Genomic DNA, 25328 nt, shown 5'->3' with positions numbered 1-25328 from the left:
TGTGGATTTGTTGTTGCCATTGGTGGTGGTGGTGGTGGTGGTGGTGGCGGCGGCAGCAGCAGCTTTGGGTTTAAACTGGCTCTTTAAAACTTGCACGTCTTTATAAGAATACACATACAGAGTTGAACACTCACTCAGCAAACATTTAGTGGCACAGCTATGAGCCAGGCACCATTCCAGGTATTGTAGTTACAGAAGGAAACCAGGGCCCTTGCTCTTATGGAGCTTTCTTTCTAGTGGAGGAAGAGTGATAATAAATGTGACAGATGGTGATAAGTGCTGTGAAGAAAAATAAAACTCCGTAAGGGACAGACAGTAGCAAGGGTAGGGTGCTGTTTTGGTAGAATGCTCATTTAGTAGAGCGAGGCATACTTATATTTGGAGGAGGGTATATCAGGCAGAAGACTTGGCATTGCAAAGACTGAGCAATGGAATAAATCTGTGTTTTCTAAAGAACAGCAAGCAAGGCCGTATGGCTGGAACGCTAGAGGAGTGAGACTGGGATAGGAAGACAGAGGTCCCTGAAGGTTTGGCTCTCACTGTGCTTTGTCCATTTTTCCCTGACTTTGGATATTGTCTTCAGAAAGTTTGACTGTTGGAGTAGAAACTTTATTTGAGGTAAAGTACTCTTTCTCTTACATACGGTTTCCTTCGTATGTAAGAGAACAGAGAATTTAAGTGAAACGTTAGTGTATCCTCCCAAAGTACCAAATCTAATAATCACAGAATAATTTAATAAGATGTATGACAGTCTATTTGGATATCATTAATGAAAAGCATCATAGAATTTGAGTCTTTTAAAAACTGATTTATGCTGAATGTGGTGATGCACACCTACAATCTCAGCACTTGGGAGTATGAGCTAAGAGGATCACTGCATGTCCAAGGCCAGCCTAGGCTACATTGTGAGTTCAAGGCTAGACTGAACTGCATAGTAAGACCCTGTCTATAAATAAATAAATAGTTATAAGTTCTCTTTTCTTAATTTTTATACCCACTTACTGCAGAAGAAGCTGACTGTTGGATTGGTGAGATTAACATTCCCATTTAGGGGTATTGTATTGGGGAAATTTAGATTAAAAGAATTGTAATTTAATTGGCAATAAAATATAGCAATTTTTAGGATGAACATCAAAGAATTAGGAAACAGGAGTGAATTTCCTTAGATTTGTGACTTTAGACATTGCAGGGCCTATTTAAAACGAAACAAAAAACACTTGCTGGAGACGATTCATGTGGTGGAAATAATAAATAGAAATGATACCATATTGAGGGATAGAGAAAAGGATCATCAGCATTGCTTCCAGAGAATGGAGAATGGTAATTTTTTTCTATTTTACTTTTTTATTTATTTATTTTGGTACTGGAAATCAAACTTGGAAACTTGTGCTTGGCAGGCAGGCACTGTGCCACTGAGCTGTATCCCCAACCAGTAAAATCTTTAAGAAATGTTGTGGTACCTATTTTTTTTTTCATAGGGTTGGTGCTTGAACCCAGAACTCCATACATGCTAAGCAAGCTGTGCAGAACCTGAAATTTTTTAACTGGAAGAGTTTCTGAATAAGTCTGTTAGTTTTTAGAAAATAATGTACGGTAAATTTTTAAAAGGAGAGAATTGACAAGTAACATAAGTAGTAACAGTAGTTACTTAAATTTTCACTTACTCTAGGACTTTTCATTCTTCTAGCTGTATTTGCTTGTACTCAATTATATAATAGTCTAGATAAAGAAAAATTATTAATGAAAATATTTAAAAGGATTTTAAAAAACACATTTAAGTAGTATGAAAACTCACCTGCGACCTGGATAGAGAACTTTATAGTTCTCTTTGGCACCATGATAATTTAAAATATTCATATTCATTTTGAATTATTTTATATTTGCCTTGTAAAATTATCTTTGTTTTCCACCCAATGTAATAGTTTCCTATTAGTGACCACACAGTTATATTGTGTGGTCAGGAGACTATTGTGTGGGCAGAAGAAAAGTGCAGACTTTAAACCTTTTTATATTAGAAAAATGAACTCGGTTAAAATTAAATCTTATATGAAGCACTCATCTGTAAGATGACTAAAATCATAGATTTTATTGCAGTGGTGGAGGATCTGAAGCGTCCTTTCCTTCTCCAAGAACATCTAGTGCCCTCTTCTACCTGCTTTCCTCATATGTGAAATGGAAATGATGTATCTGTCACAGTGTCTGATTTACAGAGGTCTGTGATTAATAATGTTTTCTCCCCATCCACTGTCAGGATTAATCCGTCATGCTGTGTCTCACAGTATTCATACATAAACAAATTTTCCTAATGGTAGGTCACTCTGGTGAATATTGTGTCGTGTAACCAGATTTTTACTGTGGATTGAAGCAAGGTCTCCAGAAATTAGTGTTTTATGTATTTTTCACTTGAATATTCATAAAAGATACTAAAACTACTGTCAAAAGTGAGCATATCATCTGTTGGGTACAGTAGTACAATAGGCCTAGTTATTTAAATGTATTTTGAGACTGTAAAATGTAATTAGAAATAAGGATGACTATCTCAAAGCAGAATTCTTACTAGAATATTTTAGCCTCTGAGTTACTATAGTGGTTAGGGAAAAACAGCTTTACTGTTTCCAGATTCTATTGCTTATTGGCCTTTGTGATAAAGACTGGGTTCTTCTTATCTATTCTCGAATTTAATTACTTAAACATTAAGTCACCTGGTCAAATAAGGGTTTTCTTTTCATTAACGTTTTATGTTTTTCATAGGTAGATCACAGTGAATTTTATATCATATTTCTATTTGAAATTGAGCTATAAATTATGTAGTTATTAAAAATGATATTATCAAAAATGAATTAAAAAGCCAAATCTCCTTTAATGCTGACATTATGAATTAGAGAATTGGTATAGATCCATTATCATTTTCAAATGCCCCAGTTTATGTATGATTAGGGTGATAAAAGATAAAAAATAGAGATTATCAGTTTCTAATAGAGATATTGATAAAGTATGGCTCTTCCTGTTACTAGACCTAAGAAAATTAATTCCATCCATTGATTAAATGGAATAGGATTTGATTTTCAAGAATTACGTCAGTTCAATTTAATGCATAGCATTTTTTTTGCAAAATGTTGGTGAAATAGGTTTGAAACTTAACTTCATGACACATAAAAGGTAATATAAAGATCACAGAGATAATTTCGTTGACTTGTTGTTTTGGAGATAGAACGTGTTGTCTTTGTCTGTGCTCCTGCAACACCATTCCTAAGACTAGATAATTTGTAAAGAACAGAAATACAGTTTCTCACAGTTTTGGAAGCTGGGAAGTCTGAGATCAAGGTACTGGCATTTGGTGTTAGGTGAAAGCCTTCTTGCTGCATCCTCCAGAGAACAGGAGTTAGGTTCTTATTCCCGCTCATCACAGAACATTTCTTTTGGACTAGTCACTCTTTTTAAGGCCTCACTCAAAAGGCCAGTATAATCACAATGCAGGACCTGAATTTTACTAGGGGCATATTTAAATCATAGCAGATGGGTACCATCACATTAGCTATCGTTTCTAATGGAAAGCCCATGTATTTACATAATGTCTGAGAAATTATTTATACTAAACTTATTGGTCATATGCCAAATATTACCTGGATCCATTGGGAAAACTGTTTTAGAGCTGTGGGTCGAGTATTTTAATGTAATGTATAATGATGAACTTACTTTGACCCTAGGAGGAAAAGTAACAGGTGTTACCTGGAGTTTAAGGAAAAAAGATTTACAGTCATATACAGTTGGACTGTGCTTATACAAGTAAAGCCAAACTTTACTTGAAGAATTTTCAGCGTCTTTAATATTGAAATATTTTATATTGGTCACCTTAGTCACTGATCTTGTTTTGTATAAATCCCTTCATTATTACAAAGTAATGTGCAAATTCCACATCAGATATCACATCATTTTATTAATGGGAAGAAGGAAAATAATCTCTTCTTTCAAAGGATTTATTTGAAAAGCTGCCACTTTTAGAGAATTTGTATGTAAATTTAAACCTAAATTTTGTTTTCTCCAAGGATTTTCTAGGGGAAAAAAATGGGGAAGTGAGATTGAGAAAGGAGACATGGGGTAGAAAGTATGGGCAGGATAGGAGGAAGAGGAACTAATTCAACAGATGAAGTTAAATTTTAAAATGTGTTTTATGCTTTCTCTCAAATGCCTTTTGAACTAAGATCTTATGGGATTCATATCGGCGTGTATCTGAACAGAATTTCTACAAAATGCCTAACATAATAACTTGCTGCATTAAAGTCTTCTGAAGTTACATCTCTTGTGTTGGCTGTCTTACAGTATGTATGCAATGGAGAGAATTATGCTACAGTTACTCTATGTATGGAAGGGAGTGTGCTGTATGATTATTTTGTTATTTCTCTTTAAGATCATAATTGATAGAATTTGCTTTTTCTTTCACAATTTCCTGAAGAATTTGATACTTTATTATAATTTCTACTCACTTGGCAACTTTGTCCCCATTAATATCTTTTAATTTTTAAAGTAATTTCTGGATTGAATATTTGATTCCAAAAAATCCTACTAAGTAATAAAATTTCTGTCACATATTTTTGCAAGTTAATTTGTAACTACTCATTCACATAAATGTATTTCAGATGGAGCAGCTATCAGATGAAGAAATTGACCATGGTGCTGAAGAAGACAGTGACAAAGAAGATCAGGACCTGGACAAAATGTTTGGAGCCTGGCTTGGGGAACTGGACAAACTCACACAGGTTAGTAATAGTGCTTGAAAAATTAGTTGAGGATTTCAAGTCATCACTGAGTTTTTGGGGGGGTTTTTTAAAGATATATTCACAGCTCTTGCAGTTTGCAAACATCTTGGGGAGTGTTTACATGTACATACTACAGATTTTTTAATCCCTTTTCTTCCCCACTCCAATTGCCCTATCCCATTTTTCATTCTCTTTGATGTTAATTATCTTAGCTCATGTTATGGCATATAATATTTACATTAATTGAGGTTGTTAGTTTTTTTACATGACATATCTTTATTTTACTTATGTCTCTCTCCTTTTCCTCACCCCTCATACTTTCTTCTCTTGGACCACTTCTCCATTGCAAGAGATCCATCACCTTGTCCCCTTCTATCCATCCTTCATCATTCTCTTTGTTTATACTTTACCTCAGTCAAATGAGAGGTAGCATATGTATTTCAGCTGGTGTCTCTGGTTTATTTTAATTAACATTATATTTTCCACGTTATACATTTTCCTACCAATGTTTCAGATCTGTCATTCTTTATAGCATGGTACTATTCCATTATATATAGACACACATGTTCTTTATCTAATCATCTGTTGATGTGTATACTGGTTGTTTCCAGGATTTAGGTATTAAGAGTTGTGATGCTATAAACATTGGTATGATGCATTGCTGTAGTATGATGTCTTAAGCTCTTTGGACAGGATATCTAGCTAGCATCTTTAGGTTATAGGGAATTTCTGATTTCAGTTCTTTGAGAAATCTCCATTACAGATTCCAGCATGATTATACTAGTTTACATTCCCACCAACTATGAAGGAGGATTCTTTTTTCACCACAGCCTTACCAGCATGTGTTATTGTTCAATTTCTTAATGATTGCCATTCTTTTGAAGTAAGATAGACTCTTAGTGTTGTTTTAATTTGCATTTCTCTAATGGCCAGAGACTTTTTCATTTATTTGTTAACCATTTATATTTCTTCTTCTGTGAAGTATCTGTTCGTTTCTCTTGTCCATTTCTTGACTGGATCTTTAATTTTAGATGGTTTAAATTTTTTGAGTTCTTTATATACTCTAGATATTAGTTCTCTGTCTGAGGAGTAGCTGGCAAAAAATTTTTTTCCGTATTCTGCAGGTTATCTCTTCCCTCTACTGATTGATTCTTTTGCTGCATAGAAGGTATTTTTAGTTTTGAAATGTTTTACCTGTTTTTTTCTTTTATGTTTAATGTTTCTGTTTTAATGTTTTAGATCTTTGATTTGTCTTTATTTTAATTCAGTATATGATGAAAGATAAAAGTTCAGTTTCAATCTTCTGCATACCGATTACCAGTTTACTCAACACTGCTTATTAGTCAAAATAAATGTAATGCATCACATAAACAACAAAAAGGTCAAAAACCATATGATCATATCAATAGAGGCAGAAAAACTTCCAATGAAACCCAATGCTCCTTCATGATAAAAATGCTAAGTAAAGAAAATAGGTGTAGAAGGACCATAGCCAAATGTGATAAAAGTTATGACAAACTTTTTATCATGAAGGAATATTGGGTTTAATTGAAAGTTTTTTCTGCCTTTATTGATATGATCATATGGTTTTTGACCTTTTTGTTGTTTATGTGATGCATTACATTTATTTTGACTAACATATATTGAACCACCCTTGTACCTCTTAGGATAGAATCTACCTGATATGACATAATCTTTTGATAATTGCTGTGTTTTATTTGTTGAAGATTTTTGCATGTATATTCATTAAGGAAATTGGGACTTTTTCCTGTTTTGTGATCAGAACAGTACGGGCTTCTATAAATGAGTTTGGGAGCACTCCATCCCTTTCAGTTATTTTGAAGAGCTTGGGGAGTATTGCTGATACAAGATCCTTAAAGATTTATACAATTCAGGAGTCAGTTCCATAGGTTCTGATCTTTTTTTAGTTGGTACATATTTATTGTCTCAATTTCATTGCTTGTTATTGGTTAAGTGTATTCATGTCTTCTTGCATTAGTTTTAGTAATTTGTATGTGTCTAGGAATCTATGCAGTTCTTCAAAATTTACTAGTTGTAGGGATATAATTTTAAATAATTACTTAAATTACTTACAGTCTTATGATTTCACCTTTTTCACTTCTAATTATGTTGATGTTAATCGTTTTTGCTTTCTTTGTACATCTCGCTAGGTGTGATGGTGGATTTGTCAGACAGATTCACTAGCACCAAATCGTCAACTGAGTCAGGATTATTCCAATGTAATCAAATCAGCTACAGTAGTAACAGACTAAGCCATTATAGTGGTATCTATCAGGGCTGGTTGAGAAATAACATACCATGAGATCCTGTTTGAGTCTCCTTTCACTAGAAAAGAAATCCACAGCTATAGTGTAAACACCATAGCAACCCAAATCTTGACCCAAATTAGTGATGTCTCTGTCTCCTCTAATGGTGAAAAACAGAGTTTTATAGAATCAGTTATCTAAAGCCCAAGGGTCTGGGGATAGGGTATTGCCAGAGGAGGGAAGAGAAGAGGAAAAAGAAGAAAAGAATTTTTAAGTTGCCTACTAGTTGAATGGGCAAGAGAAAATGGAGGAGGGTAAAGGAGCCTAATGATGGTAAGGGTATGTTATATATTTACAAGGTGATAACAGAAAACTGGGTACAAAATCGGTAGTGAGAAGTGGGCATGGGAAAGGATCCCATGACTGATACAAATATTAGAGAAAAAATTAAAGGGAGTCAAATGAAAAGGGGAAGGGAAAAGAAAAATTGAGGATGAATAACAACAGAGGAGAAAAAAAGTAAGGCAAAACAATACGGATAAAAATAGAAGAGATGGTAAAGGACAAGGGAAAATTCCCTTATCCTGTATAAACTATAATGGAAGAGAAAAGGTAAATGGAAGAGAAGCACACAGACACAGACATGCTCATTTAAAAAATGGGTAAAATAATGCAAAAAACATGTAGAAAATATACAGAAGGATAACAGTGAAGAATTTTTAAAAATTTTTTAATTAAAAAGAAATTTTCTTTAAAAAGAAAATAATTAAAAATTTTAAAATAATACAATCAAAGAATAATAAAAGAAATTTTTCTAAATTTTGGGGTGTATGGTTCTTTTCCCCAGCCGAAGGTTAAGAGCAGAGCTCAGGCTAGGAGATATCTCTATTCACACTGGAAGTCTAAGGTAGTGTCCGCCTCCAGATGGTACTGGGTGTAGAGATCTGCTTGCAGTGAAAACATGACCCCAGTGTGAGTGTCCAGTTCTGTGTACCTCAGGCCAAAGCTGGCCTCTGACTGCAGAAGCCAGGCGTGTGTTCATCAGCCCCTGCTCTCCCCCTGCCATCTATCTCCTGTGTAACTGTCCTTCCTGCATCCATCCTGGGAATTTGGCAGTGTGAAGCAGCCAGAGGACTGCTCTGGGACCCAGATTCAGACATCAGCCCTTTCCTAAAAGGTGTCCCTACCAGCTCTTTCTCCACAGTTGTGGCTGCAAGTGCTGTACTGAGGTCACTGATCAACTGTTCACTGTGGAAGGTCACTTTGGAAACAGTGTCCCACATTCTCCTGCCTGGTTCCAACTGCCAAAGATTCTTTTAATCCCAGTGCAGTTCTCTGGTTCTCTGTGAGCAAAAAGGCCACCTCTTCTTCAAAGTGTGGTCTATTTCTTCTGATAATAGGTAATAATCCTGTTTTCTTCTCTTCTCTCAGCTCCCTGGTGGTTCCCAGGTAACCTCCAGTCACTTCAGTTCCTCTCCATGCTACTGTTTTCCAGACTGCAGACACTTTGTCCGGAAGGAACTGAGTTGCTGGCACTCACTGATTTGCCATTTGGGAGCCTCCATCAGAGTGTTAAAAGTCTAACGTGCGGATATAAGAATGTGGATACAGATTAAATTTTAAAATACCCAAGAATATCTTCTATGGTTTTTCTAAGGGTATTTTTTAAAAGAATACTGTAATACAAGTTCTGTTCATCTAGACCAATTACTTCATATCTGTTACATAAACCTGAGATTTCTAGCACTAAAAAGTTTTAAAATCTAAAATTTAAGTCAAAATTTTAATAAATCTTACTCTATACTTAGTAAATTTAAACACATTTTACACCGTACTTTCCTCATGTCAGTATATTCTATTGAGTATTTCCATAATACTGATAAAAATTCATTCCCAAATGCATTTAAAACAGGCAAAGTTTTCTTCATTTTGTTTTGTTGGATCTTGAGTTTTAAGAATAATGATGGGGCTGGTGATTTAGCTCACTGGCATAAGCACCTGCCTTGCAAGAATGCAGTCATGAGTTTGATCCCCAGTACCAAAAAATAAAAATAATGATTATGATGACTCCTATCTTCTAAACTGGAATACTAATTTAAGATGAAAGGGTACAGGTTTTATTCCTTCAATTAATACCTTCTGTGTTCTAGTCAATTTGTAGAAATGGTTACATTTATTAAATTTAATTTCATGACAATGAGAACATTATTGGCAGTCTTAGGTGCCCTAAAAGTAAGTATATATATAAAAACTGAAATGATTATAATAAAAATGCTGTGAAACTTAAATGTACTTTTCCTTAAGGCTATTACTTACACTTTAGTTTCATTTATTATATAGCAGTTCACTTAATTACAAAGTTTCATGTAACTGAAACCTGAATTTAGTATGACTTACTAAATTTTCTTTTATAGAGTTTGGATTCTGACAAATCCGTAGAACCAGTAAAAAGATCTCCTCTTCGCCAGGAAACAAACATGGCCAATTTTTCTTACCGTTTCTCCATATACAACTTGAATGGTAAGATGTAATTAAGTAAAGTACACAGTAGTATATTAATTTATATAATGTAGGAAAAATGACACTATAATTTCAAAACATATGCATAACTTGACTGAGTTCTCTATTTTTTTATTTGTACATGATAATAATTCAAATTGTCACAGAAAAGAAAAAACTGGACCATAATAGTTTTCTGATTTTTTTTTTTTTTTGTAGTTAACAAATACATACTCAATGGGAACCTCATAGCAAATTAATGGTATTGTTGTTTTCTCACTGGGTTTAAGTTCAATTAAATTATTTATTAATAATGTTATGATCAGTGCTCATGGCCAAAATATTGCTCTACCTAGTCAGCTTTATGGTATTTGGAATTAGCATTCCAATATGTATTTTTTAGACTTTGACTTCTCTTTTTATGCCCATAGCTCCTTTGATAGTAGCATCTTTATGCAGCCATTGACCATATAAAACCTGTGGTTAAAATGCTGCGTGGGACACATGGTTAAAACTATGGAGTTTGTGTAATACTAAGTTTCTGTAATTTTTTTGTCTTTGAATACATAACTTTAATTTATACTAGTGATCTTAAAAGATGCTTTTATTTGCTTATGAAAATTTCCTTTGGAATTTAAAACAAACAACAGTTAGAAGCATTTTATTTGATTGATTTTTAGGCCCATTGGGATGAAATCTTTTGCTTCTTCTGCATTTAACTGACTCACGGTGAAATGTGTAAATTGTGATTATGGTGTTCAGAAACCTGTGTTATTCTTTGCAGAAGCTCTGAGTCAAGGAGAGACTGTGGATCTGGATGCACTGATGGCCGATCTTTGCTCTATAGAGCAGGAGCTCAGTAGTATTGGTTCAGGAAGTAGTAAGCGACAAATCACAGAACCAAAAGCTACTCAGAAATTAGCTGCTAGCCGACATCCATCAAAACACGGCACCTTAAAAGGACTGTCTTCTTCGTCTAATAGGATAGCTAAACCTTCCCATGCTAACTACTCCCTGGATGACATCACTGCACAGTTAGAACAGGCCTCCTTGAGCATGGATGAGGCTGCTCAGCAGTCAGTACTAGAAGACACTAAGCCAGTGGTTACCAATCAGCACCGAAGAACTGCATCTGCGGGCACAGTGAGCGATGCTGAAGTGCGCTCTATGAGTAACTCCTCTCGTTCTAGTGTCACTTCTGCAGCCTCCAGCATGGACTCTCTGGATATTGATAAAGTGACACGCCCTCAGGAATTGGACCTAACACCTCAGGGGCAGCCAATTGCTGAGGTAAACAGATGGAACTTTTTTCTCTTCTTTAGTATTAAATAAAGGGAAATGATTTTAAAAGAATGTAGTTTTGATTAACTTTGTTGATACAGCATTTAAAATTTGTCACAAATACTTCTGATTTAAGTTTTAAAATCAGACTACAGAAGGAGTACATTAACACATGGTAATGTCACAGTGATGATTTAGAAAACGTTTAGTTTCTTCTTTTTATTCTTCATGATTTTTTGAAAGTCCTTGAATTAACATCAGTTATTTCAGATAGTTTAAAATTTGAAATACAATTTGCAAACCAATAATTACTACTAAACTGATAATAATTGATAATAATTACTTTTTAAAGTACATTGTAAAATGAGAACATAAGAAAAGCACTTATATCCTCATTATAGTCCTTTAAAATTCTAGTTTTCAAGCCAGATATGGCAATGCACACCTGTAATCCCAGCACTCAGGAGACTGAAGCAGGATTGTCATAAGTTTGAGGCCAATTTGGGCCTCATAATGTGTTCAAGACCAGCTTAAACTACATAGCAAGACTGTATCTCCAAAAAAAACCCAAGAAATAGGTACTGGTTTTCAGAGTTTATATCATTTTTTGTCACCAGAGTCAGCGTAGAATAGTGGAAAGAGCTTGTAGGCTCAGAAAGCTTGTGAGTTTTTTCTTTGCCACTCATGGGACCTTAGTGAGTTGTTTAACCTCATCAAATGTGTATTTCTCATAAGTAAAAAAAAATAGTTTTATCTTTGGTTCTGTTGGGTTTGTCTTCCTTATAGAGTGGTTCAGAGAATCAAATGGATGTTATATGAATAGACATTAGAAGCTGCCCTGAGTGTGGTGCAGTAAGGGTTAGGAAGTAGATTTGTGATAAGTTTGACTAGAGCTGAATTTGGTGAGGATTCTTCATTGAGTTCTTTTCATTAAGACAACAATTTTATAGTAGGGTAGTGCCAAATAGATAATGGCGCTTTTTCAGTGAATTTGTGTTTACATACTGTCTAGTTAGTACAATAGAGTAAAAGAATCTGTGAATAATCAGTAATATAAAATGTAAAACATTTAAGAAATTACAGGGAAATTTAAAATTTATATTTATTTGATTATTGATATTTTTCTTCAACTGATTTAATTATGTCAATAACATCAACAACTGTTGTTCTTATGACTTTGATGCTATGGAATACAACGAAACATGAATCAGTGTGGAATGGAGATAAATGAATTTTATGGCAAAGAAAGTAAGCAAATCATATCACTAAAAAGGTTTTATTTATTTAAAATTAAACTTTACTAAATTGATATATAGATATTCTATAGAGAACTTAAAAACTGCTTTCTGTGCATTTTTCATTGCTTCTTATTGTTCAGGAGACCTAAACAGGTTATTTAACCCCTTTAAATGTCAATGTCTCTCAGGAAAACTGCAGTTAGTACTGTTTGTCTACTTTCCTCATAAGGTGGTTCAAAGAATCATATTGATCTAAAAAATAGGAGAAACTTGGCTTCTACTTTATGACACCTGAGAATTATGTTTTGCACCAGCTACTTTGTCTTTATGTCTTTCAGATGTAGGTGCTGAGGTTCGAGCAGTGCTTTATTTAAAAAGGTGCATGCTCCTCATCATTCTGTCTTGTATATTAATATGACTTTCCTCAGATTTTTCTGAGATGGATTAAGGGGTCTGAGGACAGGGCATGAGCTGTTCAGTAAGGCTGTTCTGCAGTGTGTGTGTCTGTATATGTCTATAAAATACACTCAAAGTTCAAATAATACAAGGACAAATGAAGGGAAAAGTCCATGTCTCCTAACAAATATTCTTCAAATGATATGTGGTGGTATACATGGAACAAAGATACTGTTTTTCGATACTATAGCATTTTTTACACTTTTAACATAAGGTTTGGTGAGGGTTTTAGTCACTGTCCCCTCGCTGAGGCACAGTACCCAACATCTACAACTTAAAGGTGGAAGAGTTTACTTTGGCTCTCTGTTTTGGTCATGGGTACAGCCTCCAAGGCAGGAACAAGATGGCAGAGGGACATGGTGGAGAAAAGGTATCTGACCCACAGCAGCCAGGAAACAGAAAGAAGGCAGGAATTGGGTATGAGAAAGCACTCTTACAGATCTTGTCCTCAGTGACTCACCTCCTAACCGAACAGCAAGGTACTGAGTTTATTAATGGGTGGATCCACTGATGAGCATACTGTTTCCATGACCCAATTATAGTTCAGACATGACCCTTAGAAATCTAAACCATTACAGTAAGTAAACCAGGGATAAAACAAAGAAACATTCTAAAATCTTACCTCTCCTGTTCCTTTACCTTGCCCACAGGTTTAAAAAAAAAAAACCAAATGGTTAAACAAACTTGGAATTTGCTTCAGTTTTGGATCTATTCTGTTCTAACTCAAATTAAGTAAACTGGGATAAGCGCAATAGATTGCAAGCCCAAGTATCAAGTTCTTAAAATTGAATATAGTTTTCAAAAATTAGTTTTCCATGCATGGAATTAAAAAACTCCTTAAAGAGTCAAATAGTTGGGCTGGGGATTTAGCTCAGCGGCATAAGCACCTGCCTTGCAAGCAGGCGGTCGTGAGTTCGATCCCTGGTACCAATTTAAAAAAAAAAAAAACTGAGTTCAGAAACTGCACACATCATTTTCTGTTCCCAGAGATAAGCACTTTCTAGCGTTTCAGCTGGTTTTTATGGTGTTTACCTCTGGGTCATTAAATCAGTATTTCTTGATTTTTTTAAAATTCCTCATTGTATGTATTATCTGCTGCCTTCTCACTCTAGGAGATGAGAATCTATCCGTCTCACACACTACTCCTTTGCTTTTTTCCTCCTGTTTCTCCATGCTCTCAATATAGTTTCTTGGAATGTGCATGCCATAATGACTATATATTTCAGTTGTAGGTAATCTCTGTAGTCTTACTATGTTTTCTCTCTGAGACATCAGCTTGCTTCTAAGTTTCTGCTTTGGGATTATTTCTTAAGTCTTTGCTCTTAGGACATTTATGTTCTGCAAGGAGATTGTTCTAGTCCACTGGGTGGAGAGCTTGTATCTGGCTGCCAGTGTCAAAGCAACCCACTTGTAGCAAAAGGGCTTGGACTTAGGAGATGGCTCACGTTCCACACTTGAACTCCATCTGGTCCTTCTAGGTCAGATGGAGTTTCTCTGCCCTCACCATTATTGACATTTGGGCTCAATGTCTTTCTGTAATGAACAGCTGGTCTGTGCTTTATATGTTTAGCAGCACCCCTGGTCTCTACTCTGCAGGTGCCAGTGTGGCAACTAAAACTATCTGCAGTAAACAAAAGTGTGGCTCCTCTTCCTGCTTTCTTCTGAAAGTCCCCAGAGATTGGCACAGTACACTTCCACGTTAAGAAGAATGTATTTTTTCCCCTGCCTTTTTCTTCCCTAGATTTTTTTGAAATACTGTGCTTCATGTGCTATTTCATTTAAGCCTCATTCTAATCATCCTATTATTTCTTTGATAAATGAGTTAGTCCATCCAGGTCAGGACTAAAGTGATTAAGTAGGTCAAATACCTGAGAAGTCTGTATTTGAATTCTAAAGCCACATGCTTACTGATTTTCACCAAAATTTTAAAGCATGTTTGTTAAAAAATTATTATTTCGCCAGGCACAATGGCACATACCTATAATCCCAGGAATTAGGAGACTGAGGTAGGAGTATCACTATGAGTTCGAGGCCAGCATAGACTACATAGCGAATAAGATCTCGTCTCAAAAAAAAAAAAAAAGGTTATTTCTTGAATGTTAAAAAACATTTCAGTATAAAAATTCACCATGGATACACATAAAAATCAATAATTTTAGTGTTCATTTGAAGTTCTTTAACAATGATCATTTGCTAAGTTTTAAAAACTAGAATTCAACATAGTTAAAATACTAGCAAAGTCTGTTTCTCAACCCATGTGAAATATATCTTGCATTTCATTTACTCATTATAGTTTATTCATGTTAATTAATAAAATATTTCAGTAAGAAAACAGTTTATAAAGTGATAATTGCATATTATAAAAGTTTTTGTAAAATAAGATTTACAGATTAAAGGTTAATGCTAAAATGTTCCTTTATTTTTGGGTGGCATTTAATTTAATTATTCCTGTGAATTGAGAATTTTACATCAGTAAATGTATTTTTGAAATGCCAGTGTTTGGGAGGCTGAGGCCAAAGGATCGCTGCAGGTTCAAGACCAGCGTGGGCTACAAAGTAAGCTAAGGCCAGCCTTCACCCTATCTCAAAAAGACTAAAAAAAAAGAAGAAAATGCTAGCCAGTTATGGTAGTGCACATCTATAGTCCCAGCACTTGAGAGGCTGAGGCAAGAGGATTGCTACAAGTTTGAAGCCAGCCTGAACTGCATAGGAAGACCCTATCTCAAAAATAAATAAAGGAAGGAAGGAAAGAAATGACTTTTTAAAGCTATTAGTGTAGTTTATAGCAGATTTCAAAGGTTTTGCTGAATAAGCAGTAAAAGTTTAAAAAAACTTGATTTGTTATGATGAAAAAATTGCCTGATAGAGCTGTAAAAAACTTAAAATTTTTAGCTTATAAAATTTTTTTTAGTTTCTAATGTGCAACACAGTGTATCATAACTTCAGTGAAAGCCCAAGTTCTCTTCACCTTCTAGAACTATTTCAAGAGCTAATTTGTGAACAAAAAAAAGAAAAAGACAGTTGTATTTTGTAGCATTTGGAATGTGATCTCACTGGTATCAAGGTTCCAGATTAGATGTTCATTTCTATTTATTGTAACTACCTTTCTCATAAAAGTCTAGTGGCTCCATTGCATTGAAATTTATTCACGTATACCAGCTTGGTGCCGAATTGAGTTTCATTGACCTATTGAGGTTTAATAGCAACAGGAATAGCTCTCAGGTGAAAGAAGATGAAGGTTTGGTAAAGTCCAAAGAAAAGCCTAGTTCACATAAACGTTTTTCAAACATGTCCTCTAGCAAACACTGGCACATGCACTCTCTTTCTTGGTATATTTCTTTGAAATCTGTGTGGGATTTTTCTCTGCAGAAGTAAAAATGTCCTCATTTGATTTTTGATTCACTTCGTTTTTCTGTTTTGTTTTGGGTTTTTGGAGGACTGATAGGGGACTTTTTTTTTTTAACAAGGATAGAATTATATTCATCTGTTTTTAAAGTTAATAGGGGCTGTAAAGTATAAAGGAAATGGTTTTAAGAGCATATGAACATTTACTGACTATATAATGGCCAGTAAAAGGAGAAGAATAAAGAAAAAAGGGCGTAGAAAAGAAAAGCTGCTATACTGAGTGCTTGTTCCGTTTGGCATTGTGTTCTGCATGTCTTAACATACTGACTCTGTGTAACCCACCCTGTGGAATTGGTACCATTACCCCTATTTTACAGTAAAAGGAGCAGAGGCAGAGAGTGACTACATCACCTGCACAAGGATTTGAACCCAGACAGTTTAGCTGAGCTCAAAGGAAGGGGAATCAAGATACCAGCAGACCGGCCAGTGCTCACAAAGCCAGAGCTATGGACTGAACTACACGGCAGAGGTCGCCAAAGGTTTATGCAGCAACATCCCCATCTGGTGGTGTTTTAGTATATTTTTGAATATTTTTTAGAAGTTTTAACTCCAAATGAAATCAGTTAAGCCTTAAATAAAATACAAATGACTTGTGACAGTTTTCTATTCTTAGAATAATGTGGTTAAAATTATAATTTAATTCTTATAGAAACCTTTGGTGACAAATGCTGTTTTTTAATCATTTTATACTTAAGGAAATGAGTTAAATAAGTCCATAAGCACTCTGCTAGTGAACGGCCGTATTGGACTTGACCACAGGCACTGGTAGCCCCAGGCTCTACATTCTTCTTTATCATACTATGGTTATTTTCAGTGTAATATTTGTGAAAAATACAGACATGTCTCAGTAAAAGATAACTGCTCATCTGTTTTTGTGAAAGAATGGGTGATAAACCTCTACTTCTTCTTTTTTTTTTTTTTTTTTTTTGTCTTTCTGAGACAGGGTCTCACTATGCAGTTCGGGCTGGCCTTAAGCTCACTTTGTATCCCAGGCTGGTCTCAAACTCACAACAATCCTCCTGCCTCAGGCTCCCGAGTGCTGGGATTACAGGCATGAGCTACCACACCCAGCTCATCTTTTTCTAAAGTAACTAAAATGTTTTGCTGTCACATGGAAGTATTTTATTTGTAACCACTACTTTGGGTACAAGGCAGTGATAAAGATTTAGCTCCTGGGTTAAGGTTAATGCTTTTCAGTACATGTGCTTTCCCTTTTACCCCAAGGACTCTGGCTTGCAAACAGTAAAGTTTTTGAAAGATCAATTCGGGATGATAATTTTATAATGCAAATGAAATTTCAGAAAATGAGAAAGTTTAGAACATTGGCCCTTAATTCATTTTTCTACATGATTTGAGCACAGCTTTTAGATTTATGTAATGGTAAAGTGTAAGTAAGGCTGAATTTGGGGTAAAGTTGTTGGTAATAAATAGTTAAGTACTTTGTAGAAATGGAATCTAGTTAATATTAAATCAACTGTGGTTTATTATTCCATTCATTTTTCTTAACATGATAACATAAATTGACAGAATTTTTGTCTGTATGCTATTTTATTACTTCATGTATTCATTTCTTATAAGGATATCTTGAGCCTTAATAACTGTATGTTGTTTTGTCATACTGTTCAATATGGTATATATAGTCATCTTTTGAATACTTTAGATTTAGATTTTTTAAACAATTTAACTAGTAAGCCTTTGGATATACATAATGGGAACTTATGCAAGATTGAGTCTAGAGAAAACTATTTTTTAAGGTTTTTAATTTGAAAGCATATGAAGTACAAAGAATGGGGAAGTTCACTAATCAGATTTGCTAACTGTTAACATTCCGCTCATTCTTTATCATTTATCATTCTTTGTACATACACATTTTTTTTTCCTCTGAGGCATTTACAAGTTGGTTGTATTTGTCATATCTTTTTGTCCCTTAATATCTGTTTCTATTTACTAAAAACAGAGATATTGGAAATAATAGATTTAATAAACACTGCTATTAAATATAGATTGAAGCAGTGCTATAAAATGTTTAATGAGAAAAATATGAGATGGAAAAGCAGAAGCAGTCTTGATCTGATCTGTGTGACATGAATATCAATATATTCATAAATATTTGAGTGCCTAGGCAGTGCTCTGGGCTGGAAGGATAAAGCTGATTACAGCTCACAGTTCCTTATGAAGTTAGCTCTAGGGGTATGACATGCAAGTATAAGTAAACCAACAAGTAATGGCAGTATGGTGTACAAACACCATGACTGGAAAGACAAAACAATTGCAGAATGCATTACAACACAAATGATGTTGAAAGATAAAGAATACAAAGAAGCTGGGTGTGGTGGTGCACCCCTCTAATCCCAGCCCTTGGGGGGCTGAGGCAAGTGAATCATTGCAGATTTAAGACCAGCCTGGGCTACAAAGTGAGCCCAAGTCCAGCCTGAACCGAATAGTGAAACCCTATCTCAAAAAGACAAAAAAAAAAAAAACCCACAAAAAACAAAAAAAAACGAAGAATTTAGGAATTAGTGAGTGGCTAAGAAATGAAGCTACTATATAGCATGAATTAAGGAAGTTTGGTAGCACTGAGGAGAAAATAATGGTGTAATGAAAGGTACTCAGAACTTTTTTCTTTTCTACTTGAAATCGGCTGGTTTGGTTGAGTATCAGAGACTGAAGATATTAGAGGAAGGATAAGTAGGATCTGTTATTTGCTGAAAAGGGAAAAGGGCTGTTTATCCACATAGCACTAGAAGGAGAGGTGAACAAGAATCTGGATTTAGTCATAAGATATACTTTAGTGAGGAAGATGTTCATAATAGATGTGATTTTTTTAAGTAATTGAGGGAAAAAGTATGGTCATATGTGAGAGGAAGAAAGGAAAAAATAGAAGCTTGTAGAGCATGGAGACTGAGAACAGGCATTGATTTGGCTGAGTGAGGGGAGAAGATCAAGTATTGGCAACTAGTGATCAAGGCTAAGATGAGTTTACATTGGACACAATGATTCTGTGTAGTTCTCCCATATGGCTGTACTGACCAGAAGTAGGATGAGGTTACTAAAAGGTTAAGCATTGAGATCATCTGATTTGTACCTAATTTTTACATAAAAGAATGAAACGTTATTGCATGCAACTTTTCATTACTGCTTTGTTCATTTCCGTGATCTTTTTCTCTTCCTGCATGTTATGGAGAGCTGCCCTTTTCACTTTCTTTACCTGTCATTTTCTCCCTTCCTCCATTTTCACAGCATGCTATTTCTCAGAGATGTCCCAGCAAGCAGGCCCAGCATCTTACTGACTTCACAGAAGAACAGGCTGAGCTGACACCTGTAAGTTCTGTAAACATGTTATAGGACTGCTTAAGTATCAGCAAAGAAGAATGCACTCAGTAAGCCAAGTGGTGAACTCTTGTCATACAATCTATTTTTCACTGAATGACAACTTTTTTTGGTTTTTTGGGTTTTTGGGGGTTTTTTGCCAGGCAAGCACTTTGCCACCAAGCTAAATTCCCAACCTCTGTTTTTCAAATAAAAATTAAACCAAGCTTAAGAATAAAGGCCAAATAAGCACTTTTATGATAGAGTACCAAATCTCAGGGTAAATTATAGGTAGTAATGTATCTGGTATAGAGAATTTTGTATTGAAACAAATCGTATTTTGTTATCCTAAAGTTAGAGGCTTCTATCAGTTTCTTAAAGTAGTAACAAATTTTGCTACTCTTTAGGTGGGGGTCACCAATGGAATGATTCAGCACTAATGCTTAACTGAAAACCTAGTTGTTTCAAAAATGTATTCTGAAGTCAGTGGTTAATAAATCTTACAACAGCCACGCGTAGTGGCTCATGCCTATAATCCCAGCACTCAGGAGGCTGAGGTGGGAGGATCGATGTGAGTTTGAGACCAGCCTGGACTACAAAGTGAGCTCAAGGCCAGCCTGAACTGCATAGCCAGACCCCGTCTCAAAAAAAAGACAAAAAAATAAAATAAAATAAATTTTACAACAACCAATAGCCACACATGGCCATTACATAACTAAAATGTGGGTAAGCCAAAGTGAGATGCACTGCACAGAGCACAAGCTGAGTTTTGAAGACCAAAAGAATATAAAATACTTTGTTAATTTGTGTATTTACCAATTGAATTGTTTTAGATATTCTTGGTTACTAAAAGATATGAATACTTCAATATTTTCTCTGCACTTTTTAGAATTAAATTTTGAATTATATTTGTGACTTGCTTACGTTATGTTACGGTGTGCTGCCTGACAGGCATCTGTGAAGCGTAAAGGAAAAGCCACTAAAGCCCTACAACCACCTCCCCCCATCTCCTGTTCATCCTTGACCGACTCTAACAATCCTGCTGAGTGAAAGCAGCTGCTCCTCTACCGCCTTTAAGTTTCAACCACACTTGCAGTGAGACGTGTGTATCTTCTCATTGCTTGTGTCCATGCAGTAGTCCTTAATCCTTTCAGAGCCAACGCCCCTTTCTGTAATGTAATTTATACCATCTTTACCATCCCAAATTCACAGTTAATACAGTCTGCCTACTTAATGTTTTTGTTAGTGAATGCAATGCTCTAATATCTAATATAAAGGAGAAATTATTTTTTAATTTATAATAAAAATATACTTTTCAATATGTTAATGCTTGGCCACTACTATTTAAAAAACATTTTTAAAAAGTAGGAACCTTGGGGGGGTGGGGTTGGTACTGGGACCAAACTCACTATCTCGTGCTTACCAGGCAAGTGCTTATGCCGCTGAGCTAAATCCCCAGCAATTTAGTATTTTATGGTAGAAATACAAGTTTGAGTCTACAATATTTTCGTCACTTAAAGAAGATTTACTTTGGTTTTTTTGTTTATTTGTTTTTGGTACTGGTGATTGAACTCATGACCTTGCACTTATAAGGCAGGCGCTTACACCACTGAGCTAAATCCCCAGCCCCTTTCAGGAACTTTTTATAATCAAGAACTTTGTCTGAGCCCACTGGTACACCCTGTATTCCCAGCACTTTTGGGAGGGTGAGGCAGGAGGATTACAAAGTCAAGTCCTACCTGGGTCACTTCATGAGACCCTATCTTAGATATAAATAGGGCCTAGGATGTAGCTGAGTGTAAAAACCCTACGTTCAGTCCCCAGTAGTACAATAAAAAAGAACTTTGCATTTAAATGAAGTAAGAATATCAGAATGGTGTATTGGTTTGCTTGTTTCAAATAAGAAAGCCAGGCAGGATAGCACATTCCTGTAATCTCAGCACTCTGGGAAATTGAGGCAAGAGGATCACAATTTCCAAGTCCAGCCTGACCAGTTTAACAGTTTAGTGAGATCTTGTGTCAGAATTTTTAAAATATTAAAAAGGGGAAAAGGGACTGGAGATGTAGCTCAGTGCAAAGGCTCTGGGTTTCATCCTCAGTACTGGAAAAAAAAAAGGAAAGGCAGTAAGTGCCTCCCAGAATTAAAATCTCTTTTGACAGCAAACATGACACACTTGTATGTTGTAAGAGGAAAGAGGAAGTAACTGAAGTAGAAATAATGTGCTGAGACAGTTTATAGACAAAGGAAAAAAGTAGGGAAGTACAAAATTCTTGCAAGTCATTTTTTTTTTTTACTTCAAACTAGGTTTCCATCAGTAAAATGATTTTTCCAGCATTGTGAATAGCTTTATATATTTGAACAAAGGAAAGCAGAATTCCCTCAATTTATTTCACAGAGCACGTGCATTCCTTAAAAACTCATTAAAAGTTAAAACTTTATAAAATTATTTTGTATTTACATATAAAATAAAGTTAGGTTACAGTTTTTGGATTATTACAAACGATTTCCCTTCTCTGTGATATTCTAGATAAGAACATATTTTTTAAAATGATGTGGGCAGGTTGTGAGATTTTTAATTGTTGTGTGGCATTCTTATATGCTTGACAGGCATCTGGCACTTCTGTTTCCCTTTCAACAAATACTGGTAATTCTCTGTGCTTCATTGTGACAGCTCAGAACGTCCTCACCATTTTATGAAGTGCTTACCTGAAGACAGTGGTAGCACTGCTGGTCTCAGATAGTCTCTTGTTTATTCTGTTCTCATTAGCAAGCCCAACTGCATCTTTGGAACCTCTTACTCATTCTTTAGAACTATAAGCTTCTTCAGACACACTTTAATGAGCCCCCAGTTTTGTCAAAGGTACTCATCTCCTGCATGGCCCCTTCCACCGAACACATGGCCCTATAGTTGCCAGTGAGTCTGTATCTACCTATTAGATTCTAAATTATCTAAGGCAAGAAATGCCTGCCTATCTTTGTTTTCATCTGCAGTGCCTACAATTTCCAGTCTCCAAGCTAGAACCTGAAAAATAGTTAAATAAGTGGAGAGGGGAAAAAAATGGAACAGACAAAACAAGCCCATAAAATGAATTACAGAGAAACCTCTGACTTTGTACTTATAGTGGTGTACAGAACAAAATAAAAGAAGGCTCTACTTATATGATACTATGTACATTTTTGGTTAACAACATGTCTTCATCGCAAAGCTGGGGCTGAAGTACCAAAACTAGTCTCTTCCTGTTCTCAAACCTTCAACTATACCACTCTTCTTATGCCTGTTGCAAACCTCTCCAGTAGCCAGCACTCCTCTCCACTCCAAGCCAGGCATGTGTGCACGCGCACACACACCCTGCCCCTGCTTTCTGACAAGCAAGGAGTTCTGGGAGCTATGTGTGGCTGTATGTAGTTGACCCTGACTAATATCATAGGGAAGAGTAAGTAAAGAAAGCAATTTACTGAGAGGAGTTTGCTGCCTTTGGTTTCTATGTCTGTTCTTTCTGCTACAGATACTTGTAGCATAGATGGAAAGAACATGGACCTGACCTCTACCTGCTACCGTACATCCAAGTACAGCATAATTTATTGTTTATTGATATATTTTAGATATACATAATGATCACATGATTTATGCTCATGTTTATCATTCATAGTTTCATGTTTAAGTTGTATCATATTTAAAATAGATTAACTTAATGAGTCTTGAAACAAATTAACAACTGCCTCTTACTGCTCATAGTATAAATTTTGAGGGACTTGAAGTCTTGGATTCAGAGAATTTGAGTACCTCTTGTTTTTAAAGCTTAAATTTTGAATTTGATGTTGAAATTAAATTTTGTGTGAATAACAAAGGTGTTTGGGAATAAGAGCAGTGAAAGTTATAGTTGCTCTTTTTAATTGTGCTTTTGTTCTTTATCCTTCTCAACTTTTTCCTTGGTCTTGGCAGATCACTAACCTTAAACTAAGTTGAATTTTCAGAAATTTCTGCCTGCCTACTATCTTGATGGATGAACCAACCAATGTTTATGTTTAGGTAGACTATACTATCTAGGTAAACAAGAACATAGGGGTAATTTTCTTCTCTCTTCTGAGTACTGTTTGACCATGTTAGTGGTGAATCTTAGTGAATATTTTCAGTTTTTCTTTAACCTCAGGGTTCTTGTTTGTTTTTAAGAAATGAGTGAGGAATGAGAATAGGTTCATCTCAACTTCAAACACAGCTTTAATATTACAGGCAATAAAATACACATAGAGCCAGGTGTGATGGCACATGCCTGTAATCCCAGCACTCAGGAAGCTGAGGTAAGGGGATTGTTGCAAGTTCAAGAACAGACTGAGCTACAAAGTGAGCTCAAGGCCAGGCTGAACTGCATAGTGAGACTCTTGTCTCAAACAGACAAAAAAAAAAAAAAAAAAAAAAAAAAAAAAAAAACACAGACACACACACAGCAAACTCAACATAGTATAAATCTTAAAGTAGTGTAAATTTCTATCCTAAAATACCATGTTTATCACCTAGGATCATTTTCTTCTTGAATGGGTGCAGCTGTAGTACTGTATTTGTTTGCATAAGTTTCTTTCCAAATAATGTTTGTCAGAACAACTTAAATTTATTGCATCCTGTACTATTATAGAACTTGTTTGTGTAACTCCACTGTGCTGTGTTAATGCCAATGGTGACTAGTAAATGCATAGCATTAAAAAATGAATACTAATTCAGAATTATTTTGGAATAAGCAAGAAGGATAAATATAATTGTGTAAATTTAGAGCATGGTATTAAAAGGTTATTAAGCCAGGGAATGATAGAAACAATGTTCAGATCATTTTATGGAAATATATTTCAATTAATTTAAAACAGGAGGGAAACTTCTTAATATTTTGTTCATATCTCTCATATTTTGTTCAGGTTCTTTACTATGCAACATGGTTCTATAATGAGGACCATAAAATTTTACTGAAAGCTAGTGTCTCTGTTAGCCAAAACATTTATAGGTATTTTTCCTCTTGGGATGACTATCATTGAATTGATCAGAAACAGTTGCAGAAATTTTTCAAATGATATGATCACATCGTGTTCCTATCAGTTTTAACTATTTAAAGCAATGTGAGCCTTAATAGACTTGCACAACAGGAAGGAATATGGTGGTCACTGATCTCAAATGTGTATTTAATTGCACTCTTTGCACAGGACTCATGAGTACTGGCCTAGAAGCCAAACTGGCTCTGTGATCCTTGTGTATGTGTTACCATTTTCCCAAAGAGCCACAAATTGGGAAGATTCACTTGGGAATATCTGCAGGCATACATGACAGATGAGGTCTTTATCTCCCCTTTCTTTACTTTCTCTTTTTTTTCTCTCTCTCTCTTTTTTGAAAGTTTTCTTTATGGACATACTTTACTCAGTTTATTAAAAAGATAAGAGATTAATTACAGAGAATCATTCTTGCTTTGACTCTTTATATTGTAAACATATAAAGCCTCCACTGACTTCTGTTATTTCCTTTTTTTGTTTTCTCTTTCTTTTCTGCACAAGCACTCCTATTTGGACAGGGAAACATCCCTTCTTCTGAGAAACATTGCAGGAAAACCTTCTCATTTGCTGACCAAGGTGACACTACTGCTTTCTTCATGCATGTAACTGTTTACTGCCTTGTAGGTAGAATATAATTTCTGGTTTTGATTGTGCTTTCATGTTATTGCTTGTCATTTTAGCACCTTTGTCCTTAATAAAAGTTATCTTTTATCTTACCGAAGGTAATAGCATACCTGATCTTAATAACTATGAAATAATACTGAAGAGTAGCAAATATTTTCAGGAATTTTCACCACTTTTTAAACTTCTGTAAATGCCTAAAAGTATGTTGAATTTTTTCAAGTTTAATTTCATATTTTAAAATGTAAAAAATATTGCCAAAATAAACTTTTACTCTAATGGTTATCCAAACTGTTGAGTTTCTGTAGCAAGTTTTATAATTTGTGTTTGTGTTATCAAAACATTTACTTTTATCTTGGTTTATAAGGACTTAGATTGGAAAAGAAAGCTGCAGTTCCCAGTTCTCTATCCTCAGAATGATTTGAATCAGTCCAGCTAGATTTTCATTGTGCTAGTGTTTATAA

General features: G+C 35.1%; 1 protein-coding gene across 6 annotated transcripts in view; it reads left to right on the top strand.

Annotated features, from left to right (window-relative positions):
- Nucleotides 1-25328, top strand: part of Raph1 (Ras association (RalGDS/AF-6) and pleckstrin homology domains 1) — a 104267-nt gene that overhangs the window by 41404 nt on the left and 37535 nt on the right. For 3 of the 6 annotated variants that reach the window (XM_063237295.1, XM_063237290.1, XM_063237291.1), the window contains exons 2-6: nucleotides 4638-4757; nucleotides 9439-9544; nucleotides 10308-10813; nucleotides 19143-19223; nucleotides 24745-24819. In XM_063237295.1, coding sequence (XP_063093365.1) covers nucleotides 4638-4757; nucleotides 9439-9544; nucleotides 10308-10813; nucleotides 19143-19223; nucleotides 24745-24819 — 888 coding nt within the window. The remainder of the gene's footprint in view (nucleotides 1-4637; nucleotides 4758-9438; nucleotides 9545-10307; nucleotides 10814-19142; nucleotides 19224-24744; nucleotides 24820-25328) is intronic. The other 3 variants (XM_063237293.1, XM_063237292.1, XM_063237294.1) reach the window with 3 other exon arrangements.

Source organism: Cavia porcellus, unplaced genomic scaffold (assembly GCF_034190915.1).
Source record: "Cavia porcellus strain 051 isolate PalLab524CR breed Dunkin Hartley unplaced genomic scaffold, mCavPor4.1 scaffold_26, whole genome shotgun sequence".
Classification (NCBI taxonomy): Eukaryota; Metazoa; Chordata; class Mammalia; order Rodentia; family Caviidae; genus Cavia; species Cavia porcellus.
The sequence above is the reverse complement of the archived record's forward strand: the minus strand, read 5'-3'. Positions and strand labels throughout refer to the sequence as shown.